Raw genomic sequence first — 14789 nt, 5'->3', positions numbered from 1 at the left:
TTTAGAAGCACCTCCCACGGGTTTTTCGTGGGTGTTTACATTGTAGCCAATCATAAGAGACCTGTGGTCATCTATTGTTTACGTCACAGAAGGTCGCACGAAAGTATTTCAATAATGGCGACAAGCGCGGAAAGTCAGCGTGTTTTCGCGGGAAATTAAAGAACCCCACATATCTCAGTTCTAAAAAATAAAAAGATACGGGACAAGGTTGACTCAAGGGTACAATTGGTATGGAGGCTCTGGGTAATGGGCTCCTGCTTCTGCCTTGTTCGGTCAGTTTCTGAAACTAGATCATCGGCATCAACTTCTTCGTCCTTATTCATGCTTACAGAGGAGAACCTCTTCAATAAACCAGCTTTTGTTAGGGCAGATAGTCGGCTGAAGTATCAAGTGGTCTGCTGCTCTATCAACCAGTCTATCCTATACAACATTTCTGGACGGTTTCGTCTCTTAAACTCCACATTTGGGAAGCCATATTAGAGGCGGTTAACTTCTTACCATGTAGTTTCCTTTCTAAGAAAAGGCATTTGCTTTTGGTCTTTTTCAAAGGACCCATCCAAAGCCGTGCACCTGGCTAATAAAGGATTGTTCGTCAGAATTTTTGCCCGAAGTCCGACCTTGAACGTAGCCACCCCCTACAGATTGGCAAGCCTCCGTCTATTTCCTCTTGATCTCATCAAAGGCAGATTCTTTTGTCAGCTTCAATTTGTGTCTGTCTATGTTAAGGTGCTTTTGGAAGGTATTAAATACGACTGTCACGTTTTGATACATTCTTCCTCTTGACAAGAGTATCTCGCTCTCTTGTTCTGTCTGTGACTGATTGAGTAGTTCTCGCAATGGCCCGGGTTAAGAGATCTGTGCACGTTTCTGACAACAACCCTCTTCTACGATTAGTTTGCTGAAGGTTTCTAGTGTGATGATCCCAGTGAGGCCCTGAGGTGCTCCAAACTATGTCAGCTAGTCTGCGCTATAAACTTGTCGCAGTTCCAAAGTCAGAGGGAGGACCGTCCGCCGCCAAACTGTTTATGTGAGCGCCTCTAAAGTATCTGCATATCCCTAGGAATCATATGATATAAAGTTCATCGCAGTCACCACTCACCAGTTAGGAAAATTGATGTTCAGATAAGCGCCCCTCTTGCCTTTCTTCCTTATTCATTGACTTTAGGATAACAGTCACAGTATGCGTTCTATTAGGTTTACAGTCACCTTGTCACCTGGAAGACTCGTCACCAGTTTTGATTTCTTCTGCCATCTTAAGATTTACCTCTCTCTCAACGCTCCGCCTCCGATTTTTATGAGGAGGTTACTGGCATGTACAAACTCGAAGGACTGAATCTCACACCTGCCTGTGCACAATATTTGGGGCAAATCGTGAAATCGTGGCCTTCGTAATCTCCAAATAAGCCAATATTAGCTAGAGTAAGCTTCTCGGACAAAACGTATGTTTGTAATACATGAACGTCTCTCAAGCGCTCTTTTATACTGTACACCCACGAATTAGGGGTATAAGCTGTTCAAAGCCCTCCTGCCCAGCGCGAGAAAAAATAACATTGGGCTCTACAGTTAGTTGCAAATAAACAAGACAACTGCGCCATCTTGGATTGAGGGCTTTTTAGACGCTCGCTCACTTATGTAACATCACTATGAGGACGCAATACAGTTGATATAATATGCTACATAGGATCAATACTATCTGTTGGGCTGTTGCGAGAGGGACAAAATTTGTCTTTTTTTTTTGCCTGCAAACCAAGGGAAGACAAAGTTTTTATAACATTTGGCAAGAATTTCATGGTTCAATAGGGAAGTTACCTCGCCGCTCGTTGAGAACTATCGTCCGCTAGAGTCAAGACTTGCCAACCAGTGACCTCACCCTCGAGTGAATTAATTTTCCAAATGTAATTGCGTTCGACATAAGGAGAACGCAACCCATAGTCCTGTGGTACTCAGTTGGGATTCCTGTGTTACTCAAGGCTGATCTTATGTGGTATTCATTTTCGTCGTACGTCGGCATTTTCAGCGCTATCTTGAATAATCTACCTCGTTTTGTCCACGTCACATTCCGATGCACAAATACACACCTTGTGGTGAGTAGTTTAACTGGAAGAAGAGTAAAAGCGGTACTTTCTCGCGTTTCAGGTAAGCCTAACTGTTTTTTCAGACTTTTATAGCTAAATTTTATCCATTATCCAAGCCTGAGGGAAGTTTGCGTTACTTCTGGAACATTAGGAAAATTATTTCAAACGAGTTGTGTTCTTTCGGGAACAATAAAGCACTTCACGCCGATCTTTCCTTGGTGGCCATGTCACAGCGAAGTCACAGGCGGCAAGTTGAGTGGCGGTTTTTGCAGGCAATAAAGTCTTGTTCAGCTCCTAACATCATCGGCCTCTTTACTGTACAATATTTCCACTTAGCCTTCAACTCCTCTGCGACGTTTCCCTCTTATTTAAACTTGTTTAAGTCAAACCGCATAATGGGTACCCAACCATTCGTTCCCCGCTTCGTACAAAGCTTGCGTTAGTACGAAAACCAAAGAAAACCTTCAATCTCCACCACGAACGTACTTCATAATCAATGATTACAACTGGTAATAAATGTGGCGAGCGTGAGGAAAGGAACATTTTCACTGCTGTGATCAAAGCGCAATGATGTATCGTAATTAAATACCTATGGTATCAAACCAGTGACTATGACAGGGTGAGTCTAATTTTTTTTACGAGGTCGACGTGACTTTATATTAAAGGGTTTTTTTTTGACGGAACAAACTAGCGAGTTCCTCTGTTCGAACTGAGAAAATAAAAACTTGTATTTATCCCTCATGCGTTACGTCTGACAATAGCAGACTTCATCCAGGAGTTTTAAAAGTAGGCTGAATAAGCTTGCTTAAATAAATAACTTCTCTCTTTTCAACTGAAGCAAAGTTTTAAACTGGCAAAGTTTCATTGAAGTCGGTGAGATGGCATGTAGCACGACTGTCTGGTGTTCTCGTGGACACACTCTTAAATTTTGACCTCTGGAAATTTCATTTCTAGTGTTCTGATTTTTTTCACTCACCTAAGGTGAAAAAAACGATCAAAGAAATGCAGTGAAAAGCATTGAGAAACAAAACAACTTTCTTGCGATCATAGCGTTTGTTGATGTTTTCTGCGCAAGAAAGCTTCAGTGGACCGCATGCAGACACTCCTACCACTTGCATCCATTATCCCACCACCTTGCCGCCTTAACAATGAACAACAGTGCTATCTGTTTTACTCTGTAACCTGGTTAAAAAAAACGCTCGCGATATTTTCTAAGATTTCTCTCAAGCTGTCTTTTATTTTAGCGTCTTTGGAATTACTACATAATCCCTTGAGAAAGTTTCCCAAAAAAGGATTTTATGAAAGTGTGGTAAAAATAAGAATATTTTTATTCCCAAATCAACATTTTGATAACAACCTGACTTGAAAACGATCAGATCACCATGCAAACATTACAACATCTCAAACATTACAATGCGTAACTGAACTGTTGAACCAGTTGCAAAATATTACTGCCGTAACTTTCCCTCTTTATGGTAATACCATTCTTGACTTTGATAGCTTTTTCCATGGTCCTATTTAGAAATCCATGTATTTTTTAGCCTTTTAAGCACTAAGAAGTAGTACTGGAAATGACCATAAGGAAAGGTTTCTGTTAAGATTTTTTGTCAAAAATTTAGGATTCTGTCAACGAAACCTATAACAAAATTTAAAGCTTTGAGAGAAAACCCTGTAAGACTTAACTGGCTCATTTTTGATGCTTAAACTACTGTTTTGACTTTCCTGATTTCACTTCACTTAAGAGCCCTACGTCAATAATGTTTCGTGCTAATTATATCGGCCGGATAGGATAATTTTTGTGCAGAATAAAATCTTCCTCGAATACGTAACTAATACCTCCCGCTGAGAAGATCGAAAAAAAACGCAAAAAATTATAATATGCTTAATTGAAGATTGCCTATTCTTAAATTACACAATAAAATAACGGATAGAGTATTTTCTCTACTTATTCTATTTGTTTATCCAGCTACAAGTCTCTAAGGTCTTTTTCATTCGAGATATTCTCATCCTCTTTCCTATAACAAACGTAAAAAAAAAGAAAAACAATTATAAATAACATAATCAACATTTCTTAAATAAAGCAAATACAGTTATACCAGGCGCAATATGTGGGCAAATGTACACTTGTATCTGATTGGCAGAGAGACGCTTTCAAGATTATATTTTACATCAATCTGAGAGAATCAATTGTTACTCTTAGAAAGAAACAAAAAAATAAGGTATAAAACTAGCCTTGGTATTCAAGGTAACAAAGGATCCCCGCCAAGAGTCAGCGACCAGTAAGTCATAAACACCTTCACATCTAATTTAGCTTATAAAATACCTGTTCTCACCGAGTCTTACCTCTGCTTCTCAAACTCGAGCCTCACATCATCTCCAATCAGCGTAAACGAAGCCCACTCAGACACTTTGGTAAAGCCGTTTTTTCTCATCCACCTCATGGCCTGATGAAGGGATTCACTGGCACTTTCTCCTTCAACAAGGTGTTTGTAGAACCGATTCATCAGCTGCTCCGTTGCTAAGTCTGGTATGGCCCACAGCGCAACTAACACCGAGCGAGCACCAGATTCTAAGAACGCACGGGCAATTCCTATAACTCCCTCGGCTCTTTTCCGTCCACTTCCACTGTGACAGCAGCTAAGTACCACCAGTTTAGCTCTGACTTTCACTCGTGAGACATCAGCCATCGTCAACATGTAAGCTTCCTGTGGTGGGATAGCATTTTGACTGTTGGAAATAGGAATGGGGGAGAGGGCAATTTCTCCCCTTTCGGCGTTACCATGGGCAGCAAAATGTATCAGGCTCACTGAACCTATCCGCTCAAGCACCGCCTGCTTCGTTGCTTTCTCCTCTACCAGAGGCGGAACACCCACCAGTCGTCCAACCATCTCCGCTTCCTTTCTTGCACCTGGCAATGGCAGCAGCCAATCAACCTTGGGATTGCCTATTATCAAGGCACCAGTGTTGCTGTGATAGTCCTCTGGACTATCTTGAATGATCTTGAGTGTTGTCAAAGAAGGAATGACACGGATCCTATGGGTCTCCAACATGTATTCGGCTCCCTCTTTTTCACTCAGGGCAGCAAAGGGAACTTTGTATAAACTGCGGTCAGGAACAATAATGACTTCAGGCTCCTCAAGAAAATCATAAACGGGGGCAATAAAGATTTTGTAACACAAAGATAAACTTGAAGTGACTCCGTCGTTCTCGTCCTCCTCTACGAGTCGCAATCTTGCCGAGTTCTTTTGTTTGGGGAAGAGAGGTTGCAATTCAACCATATCTAAAGACCGATCTCCACAATCTGCAATGGGCAAAATACCAAGACTGCGCAAATTATCAGCCAAAAATTGACTCAAAGGCAAATCTTTGGGCAACCCAGCCTTAGCTAGAGTCTCTTCTAGTGATATCCTTTTAAAGTGAAGGCCTCCATTTGTTTTCAAAATCCACAAACGCAGATGATCGTGAAAATAAGAAATGTACAGACAAGTGCAGTTATTTTCCTTTCTAAAAATGTTCTCAATGTCAAACCAAGATTGTGGATCAGCAGAAATGTGCGTTTGAACCGAGTACTTTTCTGCCATCAAGTCTGAGAGGCCTCTAGCTCGACCCAACTCCTCAACATAAAGAGCATCACGAATTTTTCTGGTGACACAAAGCAAACTACAAAGCAGCTTGTAGGGAAATATTCCTGAAGCCTCCAGAAATGATGTTTTTAACTCATCATTGGCGCCCAACAAATGTCTTAGCTCCTCATATTTTTCAATGCACAGTTGAAGACACGAAAGGGAGTCTCTGATTTTATTTTGAAGTAAATACAAAATGGCGCATTCTCGAAGGATTTGGAACTCGCTTCGTCTGTCTCCAATATTTCTGGATATGGATAAGGCTTTCACCAAGCATACTTCTGAAGCTTCATAATCTCCAACAGTTCTAGACACAAATCCAAGGTTTGCAAGATCTGCTGCTTCCCATTGCTTATCACCAATTTCAGTACTGATAGTAAGCGCTCTTTGGAAATGCTTTTTAGCGTTTTTGTATTGCCCGAGCAACTGAAACACAGTACCTAGGTCTCCATAGTTAGTTGCCTCTCCTTTTCTGTCGCCAATTTCAGTTGAGATGACAAGCGCTTTTTGGAGATACTCTTTAGCCTTGTCGTACTGCCCGAGCGACTTAAACACAGTACCTAGGCTTCCATAGCATGATGCTTCTCCTTTTTTGTCACCAATTTTAGCTGTGATGACAAGCGCGTTTTGGAGATGCTCTATAGCCTTGTCGTATTGCCCGAGAGACCCAAACACGTTACCTAAGCTACCGTAGTGAGCTGCCTCTCCTTTTCTGTCTCCAATTTCAGTTGTGATGAAAAGTGCTCTCTGGAGATGTTCTTTAGCCTGGTCGTATTGCCAGAGGTTATGAAACACGGCACCAAGGTTTCCACAGTCAGTTGCCTCTCCTTTCCTGTCGCCAATTTCAGTTCTAATGACAAGCGCTTTTTGGAGATGCTCTTTAGCCTTGCCATATTGCCAGCGACACCAAAACACAACACCTAGGTTTCCATAACTTGATGCTTCTCCTTTTCTGTCGCCAATCTCAGTTGTGATAACAAGCGCTTTTTGGAGATGCTCTATAGCCTTGTCGCATTGCCCGAGAGAGTGAAAAACAACACCTAGGTTTCCGTTGACAGTTACCTCTCCTTCTCTGTCGCCAATTTCAGATTTGATGACAAGCGAGTTTTGGAGATACTCTTTAGCCTTGTTGCCTTGCCCAAGAGAGTGAAATACAGTACCTAAGTTTCCATAATATATTGCTTCTCCTCTTCTGTCACCAATTTTAGTTGTGATGACAAGCGCTTTTTGGAGATACTCTTTAGCCTTGTCGTACTGCCCGAGCGACTTAAACAGAGAACCTAGGCTTCCATAACATGATGCTTCTCCTTTTCTGTCGCCAAGTTCAGTTGAGATGACAAGCGCTTTTTGGAGATACTCTTTAGCCTTGTCGTACTGCAGGAGCGACTTAAACACAGTACCTAGGCTTCCATAACATGATGCTTCTCCTTTTTTGTCACCAATTTTAGCTGTGATGACAAGCGCGTTTTGGAGATGTTCTATAGCCTTGTCGTATTGCCCGAGAGACTCGAACACAGTACCCAGGTTACTATAAAATGATGCTTTTCCTTTTCTGTCGCCAAGTTCAGTTGCGATGACAAGCGCTTTTTGGAGATACTCTTTAGCCTTGTTGTATCGCCTGAGCAACTTAAAAACAGTACCTAGGCTTCCATAACATAATGCTTCTCTTTCTCTGTTGCCAATTGTAGTTGCAATGAGAAGCGCTTTTTCGAGATACTCTTTAGCCTTGTCGTACTGCCCGAGGGAGCAAAACACAATACCTAGGTTTTCGTAGCAAAATGCCTCTCCATCTCTGTCGCTAATTTCAGTTGTGATGGCAAGTGCTTTTTGGAAATACTGCATAGCCTTGTCGCATTGCCCGAGAGAGTGCGTTACAGTTCCTAGCTTTCCATAACATATTGCTTCTCCTTTTCTGTCGCCAATTTCAGTTGTGATGACAATCGCTTTTTGGAGATACTCCATAGCCTTGTCGCATAGCCCGAGCGACTGAAACACAGATCCTAGGTTTTCACAACATGATGCTTCTCCCTTTTTGTCGCCAATTTCAGATTTGATGACAAGCGCTTTTTGGAGATACTCTATAGCCTTGTCATGTTGCCCGAGAGAGTAGAGCACAGTTCCTAGGATTCCGTAGTCATTTGCCTCTCCTTTTCTGTCGCCAATTTCAGTTCTGATGGCAAGCGCTTTTTGAAGACACTCTTTAGCCTTGTCGTATTGCCTGAGAGAGTGAAACGCAGTTCCTAGGTTTCCATAACATGATGCTTCTCCTTTGTTGCATTGCCCGAGCGACTGAAACACAGATCCTAGGTTTTCATAACATGATGCTTCTCCCTTTTTGTCGCCAATTTCAGATTTAATTACAAGCGCTATTTGGAAATGCTTTTTAGCGTTTTTGTATTGCCCGAGCAACTGAAACACAGAACCTAGGTCTCCATAGTTAGTTGACTCTCCTTTTCTGTCGCCAATTTCAGTTGAGATGACAAGCGCTTTTTGGAGATACTCTTTAGCCTTGTCGTACTGCCCGAGCGACTTAAACATAGTACCTAGGCTTCCATAGCATGATGCTTCTCCTTTTCTGTCGCCAATTTCAGTTGTGATGACAATCGCTTTTTGGAGATACTCCATAGCCTAGGTTTCCATAACATGATGCTTCTCCTTTGTTGCATTGCCCGAGCGACTGAAACACAGATCCTAGGTTTTCATAACATGATGCTTCTCCCTTTTTGTCGCCAATTTCAGATTTGATGACAAGCGCTTTTTGGAGATACTCTATAGCCTTGTCATGTTGCCCGAGAGAGCAGAACACAGTTCCTAGGATTCCGTAATCAACGGCCTCTCCTTCTCTGTTGCCAATTTCAGTTCTGATGACAAGCGCTTTTTGGAGAAGCTCTAATGCCTTTTCGTGTTGCCCGAGAGAGTGAAACACAGTTCCTAGGTTTCTGTATTCATTTGCCTCTCCTTTTCTGTCGCCAATTTCAGTTCTGATGGCAAGCTCTTTTTGAATACATTCTTTAGCCTTGTCGTACTGCCTGAGAGAGTGAAACGCAGTTCCTAGGTTTCCATAACATGATGCTTCTCCTTTTCTGTCGCCAATTTCAGATTTGATGACAATCGCTTTTTGGAGATTCTCTATAGCCTTGTCGCATTGCCCGAGCGACTGAAACACAGATCCTAGGTTTTCATAACATAATGCTTCTCCCTTTTTGTCGCCAATTTCAGATTTGATTACAAGCGCTTTTTGGAGATACTCTGTCGCCTGGTCGTACTGCTCGAGAGAGAGAAACACGATTCCTAGGTTTCCATAGTCAGTTGCCTCTCCTTCCCTGTCGCCAATTTCAGTTCTGATGACAAGCGCTTTTTGGAGATGCTCTATAGCCTTGTCGTATTCCCCGAGAGACTGAAACACAGCACCTAGGTTTCCGTAGTCAGTTGCCTGTCCTTCTCTGTCGCCAGTTTCGGATTTGATAACAAGCGCTTTTTGGAGATGCTCTATAGCCTTGTCGCATTGCCCGAGCGACTGAAACACAGTTCCTAGGTTTCCATAACATGATGCTTCTCCTTTTCTGTCGCCAATTTCAGATTTAATGACAATAGCTTTTTGGAGATACTCTATAGCCTTGTCGCATTGCCCGAGCGACTGAAACACAGTTCCTAGGTTTACGTAGACAGTTGCCTCTCCCTCTCTGTCGCCAATTTCAGTTGTGATGACAATCGCTTTTTGGAGGTGCTCTATAGCCTTGTTGCATTGCCCGAGCGACTGAAACACAGTTCTGAGGTTTCCATAACATGATGCTTCTCCTTGTCTGTCGCCAATTTTAGATTTGCTGACAATCGCTTTTTGGAGATGCTCTATAGCCTTGTCGTGTTGCCCGAGACAGTGAAACACAGTACCTAGGTTTCTGTTGACAGTTGCCTCTCCATCTCTGTCGCCAATTTCAGATTTGATGACAAGCGTTTTTTGGAGATGTTCTTTAGCTTTGTTGCATTGCCCAAGAGAGTGAAACACAGTTCTAAGGTTTCCATAATATGATGCTTCTCCTTTTCTATCGCCGATTTCGGATTTGATGACAAGCGCTTTTTGGAGATACTCTTTAGCCTTGTGGTATTGCCCGAGCGACTGAAACACAGAACCAAGAGATCCGTATTCAGTTGCCTCTACTTCTCTGTCGCCAATTTCAGTTCTGATGACAATCGCTCTTTGGAGATACTGTTTAGCCGTGTCGCATTCCCCGCGCGAATGAAGCAATGCTCCCAGGTTTTCGCAACAGGATGCTTCTCCCTCTTTGTCGCCAATTTCGGTTGCTATGGCAAGGGCCCTCTCAACATACTCCTTCGCTTTTAGGTTCTCGCCAAGTTTATAAAGCACAATTCCGAATCTTGCGAAGGCTCTTGCTTCGCCAATTTGTTCACCAGTTTGTCTCTTAATATTAAGTGCTTTTTTGTAAAGTTGTTTGGCATTTGTAAACCTGTTTTGACCCTCAACTATTTCTGCTAGAGCTAAGCTTACATTTCCTTCTTTTACTAAGTCACCAGACTCGCTGTATAAGACAAGCAGTTTCCTGCCGTATCTTTCCGCACTTTTATGGTCAGAGATAAGACAATAAGCGCTGAAAAGAAGTAAATTGAAGGCGCTGTAAAATTGCAGCAGTAGTGAATTAAATAGGTCTTTGCTGTTTTGATCGGTGCCATTTAGCAAAATCAAACATTCGCTGCATATCTCAATGGCTTTCTGAGTGCGATCTGAGTTGAGCAGGAACAGAGCAACTAGAAAGGCGATGTTTATGAAAGCTATCATGGCTTCTGCCGTTAGGTTTCCATTGCCATCCTCTCCTGTTATAAGGAAAACATTATTTTAATAACAAAAGTTAACAGAATAACTCAATAATCTGGATTCACATTGAGTCACTGCAAACAGGAACCCATATGTGAAGTTACCAAAACGGGCTGGAAACTTTTTGTAACGAGCTGAAAGTGTTAGAATTCATAATATCGAATTAAAAATAATAATAATAGGTGAAGAAGACGCGTGATAAGTACAACTAGAGCACATCAACGGATCACATTCGGTGAGACTTGTAAAATTAATTTGACCTGCACTGTTTTCTTGAAAACGAACTGTGTGACTTTCACGCTGTGAAAGTCAACTGTTATCCAAGCGATTTTTGATCTAGCTGTTTCGTTTGTTCATCTTATCAAGTAAAAAAAAAAAAGACTCGCGCTTGAGTTTGACTGATGGTCGTGTGTCGGGGGGTCGTGCCATCGTTCGTTGAGCTCTTCCAAAACAAAGTCAAGTTAATAGCTGATGCCGATCATAGCCACTGGAAAACCGCATAATGAAGCATCACGGATTTTCTCCAGCGAGGGACAGTCCACAACATAAATACAGGTCTGAATTTAGTTTCATGATCATCACATCATTTCTCAAATTGAACGATACTCAATAACCTTAGTTAATGAGTACAAATTATACGGTATGAAGTCACAGAGATTTGAAATAGTCTTCGCAGAAAGGAGTTATTTCCCTGTGATGGCGATTCAATCGCGCCATCAACCGCTTTCATGGGCTAACGTTCGAAACGAGACAATTACATATTGCAAACACAAAGACCGAAAAAGCATTTACTGGGCTTTTCCATAAGAGCCTTACCTCTCTACAGTTACTAAATAACGATAGCTGATAAAAACCAAGTGACCAAAAAAGATTTTCAGATCAATGGCACGTAACAAGATATTGACGATGTGGCTGATGCTTTGAAAACGAAACTACAAAAATAACGAATTACAGTCGGGACTTTTCTCAACTCTTGAATAGGGAATGTCAGACTTTAGTGTTTACCCCTTTGAAATGTTTGATTTTCATCACAAGATCGATCACAGTACAACCTAAATAAGTTACTCTCTTTAAACCGTAAGCTATCTTTGCTTGATAATCGACTCATTGTCTTCACGAATTCGTGAACTTTTCATTTCTCTAGCGTGTGTGATTTGCATAATCGAAGCCAAAAATACTAAAAAAAAGCTGAGTGACTGTATTTCGGTTTGGCACGTCACACTTTTCTAACTAATGATGGATTTTAGCATCCAAAAATGAAAAATATTGCTCTGTTTAACAGGAAACGTCAGGCTTCAGTGTTCATCCATTTTGGACCGGTTGGATTTGTAACACGAGATCGATCAGATCGAGAGTACAACTAAAGCTTCTGTCTTTAAACAGTAAGCTTCTTGTGTGAGGAATTCATCCATTGTACTCATGAACTTTTCATTTTCTTGCGGGTGTGATTTGCATGACCGGAGACAAAAATACTAACTGTTATAGTAAAAAAAAAAAATAATAATAATAATAAAAAAAAAACGGACGGAGTGGATCGGTGATTTGTTCGAAATTAACCACATCACTGGTTTTACGTTTAAGGGCGTTAATCCAGTGACTAAAATATGGCAACAAGCAAATTACATTAGAGAGAGAGAGAGAGAGAGAGAGAGAGAGGTAGCTTGACTCTCAGTAATAATCAATAGTTATAGCAAATACTTATTCATATTTCTTTTGAGGAGGGGAGAGAGGTGAGGGAAATGGACTGGACTACAGTTACGTTGTAGGATCCCCGCATCCAGTAGGCACTCTCCTGAAAACTCCCAACGGCAATTCGCGCTGATTTAACATTTTTTTCCCGAAAGGGCACTAACACCGAGCAATTATTTGAATGATAACAATTATATGTTACTAAGGTTCTTCATTGTATCCGGAAAAAATAACAAACAAGCTTGACAAGCTTGTTTCCCGCTTAAATTTAGTATTGATGTTAGCATTACCTGATTTCTCCAAATTCAGGAAAATTTCATTTTTCAAGGCTAAACTGTCAAAGCCAAACAAGTCGCATTTGAGAATTATGGGCTCACGGTAGTAGAAGGAGGGTATCAATGGGCTGATGGCTTTTACGGCTAACGGTTAAAATTTTGGCCATTTAACGACTAACGGTTATCAATATTTCATGAGTTGTAGCAAAATATTGTTTCAGCAGGCTGTTACCAAGTAACGAGCTTACTTCTCAGATGACTGATGTCACTGAAATGAATCTATTCTTGGCTGATGAGAATGATAAACAATTTGTGAGGCCACGATGCTTTGCGACGAATTCATTTCACTTCGGTGCCAATTTTTGCAGAACATGTCATGACTTAATAGTACCAGGACAGGACAGGACAAATTAGCAATCATTTTAAGCCGCGCCTTTGCAATTAAAACGTTACTCATACCACAAGTAACCTTATAAGTTAAACCTCAAGTTACGGTATAGTTACTCTAAAAAAAGCAATACAAAATTACCGATGTCGCAGTTGATACTTACGAAAGTAAAACGACAAAAACAATGAAAAACATTTGCCACTTTTCCCTTGAAAACATCTTGATTAATTTTAAAACCACAATATACTGTTCTGCACGTTTTTGACCGTTTAAGAGATAGAGAAATGTTTTGGTTGTCATTTTACCAGTAGCCTGATAACGTGTTGAAGCAAAAAGATTGAAATCTCTCTTCTCCCACATTTATGAAAGGATTTAATTATGAGTTCGTGAAATAGCAATGACAAAACATTTAGATTTCAGAGCGAATGTTGTTTGAGTTCATTTGAAAGCCCAACAATACTTCTTGACCAATTTAACGGCTAGGCTTCGTAAACTAATTACATCTGAAAAGTAAGCGCAGTGATCAGTTACGCTTTTTCCAGTTCCTCACAGAGAATTATAACATCTTTCTTCGTGAGCACTCGGTGTCATAGACTGACCTATCTTCTTATGCGAGACCTTAGTACTTTCACAAAAAGCAAACATGGTCACGTGAATTACTAACGAAAATTATAGACACTGGAAAACCACGAACTATAACACCGCGAATATCCTCTGACATTAGTAAAGACAGTCGACATTTTAAATATATCTTGATATAGGATTCATTTTAGTTTTTGATCACATGATTGAGGAAATCATCCGTTTCTCAAATTAAACAATACTTAACAAGCATAGCTTATGAGGTTGAAATATATTGTATAAAACCATAAAGGTTTGAAGAAAGTAATTTAACGGTGGAAATATGAAGCATCCGTTCAACGGGAAAGTACGCTTATACTATGTATGTCAAAAAAGTGAATTTAAGAAATTCAGTCTCTCTAAGAAAATTAAAACGTCTCTCTTCGTGAGTGCGCATCGTCATGACTTATCTTCTTCTGCGAGACTCTGGCGCTTAAACAGACAAAGAAACAGATTACGCCCTTGAAAAAGATTTGTAGAACCCGCCACTAGAATCCAAAGATTTAAGTAAGGGTATTTCGACCATGAAACGCTTGTGTATAAGTAGAAAACGGAAATTCAATTCGAATCTAGCGCGATCTCTGAATCGTTCGTTCAACCCTCCTAAAACAGAGTCAAGTTAATAGCTAATGCAGATCATAGCTGATGGAAAACCACGTAATGAAGCACCATGGACTTCCTTCAGCGAGGGACGGTCCACAACATAAATAGAGGTCTGACTTTAGTTTTATGATCATCAATTTCTCAAATTGAACGATATTCAATAACATTAGCTAATGAGGATTAATTATACGGTATAAATCCACAGAGATTTGCGAAAACCGCTGAATAAAGAATTTATTTCACTGTGTTGGCGATTGAATCGCGCCATGAACAGCTTTAATGAAGGGCGAACGAAGGGCGAACGAAGGGCGAACGAAGGGCGAACGAAGGGCGAAACGAGACATAATTACATATTGCGAACACAAAGCTAAAAAAAGCAGCTACTGCATAAGAGCCTTACCTCTCTACAGTTATTAAATAACTAAAGCTAATAAAAACCGAGTGGCTAGAAAAGATTTTCAATCGCACTTACCAACATGTTGACGATGTGGCTCATGCTTGAAAATGAAATAACAAAATAAATGAATAACACTCGGGACTTTTCCCAACCTTCCAAACTTCCGCTATCACAGTGTTTTGGGTATCCAGATCACTTGTGTTTTAGGTTATTCCCTTATCATTAATTACGCAGTATTTCGGTTTTGTACGTCACACGGCACACTTTTATCGTTCATGATGTAATTA

At 40.8% G+C, this 14789-nt stretch overlaps 1 protein-coding gene across 1 annotated transcript; it reads right to left on the bottom strand.

The window, feature by feature from the left end:
• Positions 1-3536: 3536 nt before the first annotated feature.
• Positions 3537-8419, bottom strand: LOC131793312 (tetratricopeptide repeat protein 28). The gene is made up of 2 exons (XM_059110711.2): positions 4419-8419; positions 3537-4090 (listed from the first exon to the last, which is right to left on the bottom strand). Exons 1-2 carry the CDS (start codon positions 8321-8323, stop codon positions 4042-4044), a joined length of 3954 nt encoding a protein of 1317 aa, XP_058966694.2. The 5' UTR covers positions 8324-8419; the 3' UTR covers positions 3537-4041.
• Between the last annotated feature and the right edge of the window lie 6370 nt (positions 8420-14789).

Source organism: Pocillopora verrucosa, chromosome 2, assembly GCF_036669915.1.
Source record: "Pocillopora verrucosa isolate sample1 chromosome 2, ASM3666991v2, whole genome shotgun sequence".
Classification (NCBI taxonomy): domain Eukaryota; kingdom Metazoa; phylum Cnidaria; class Anthozoa; order Scleractinia; family Pocilloporidae; genus Pocillopora; species Pocillopora verrucosa.
Note: the sequence above shows the minus strand (reverse complement) of the source record. Positions and strands in the feature narration are given on the sequence as shown.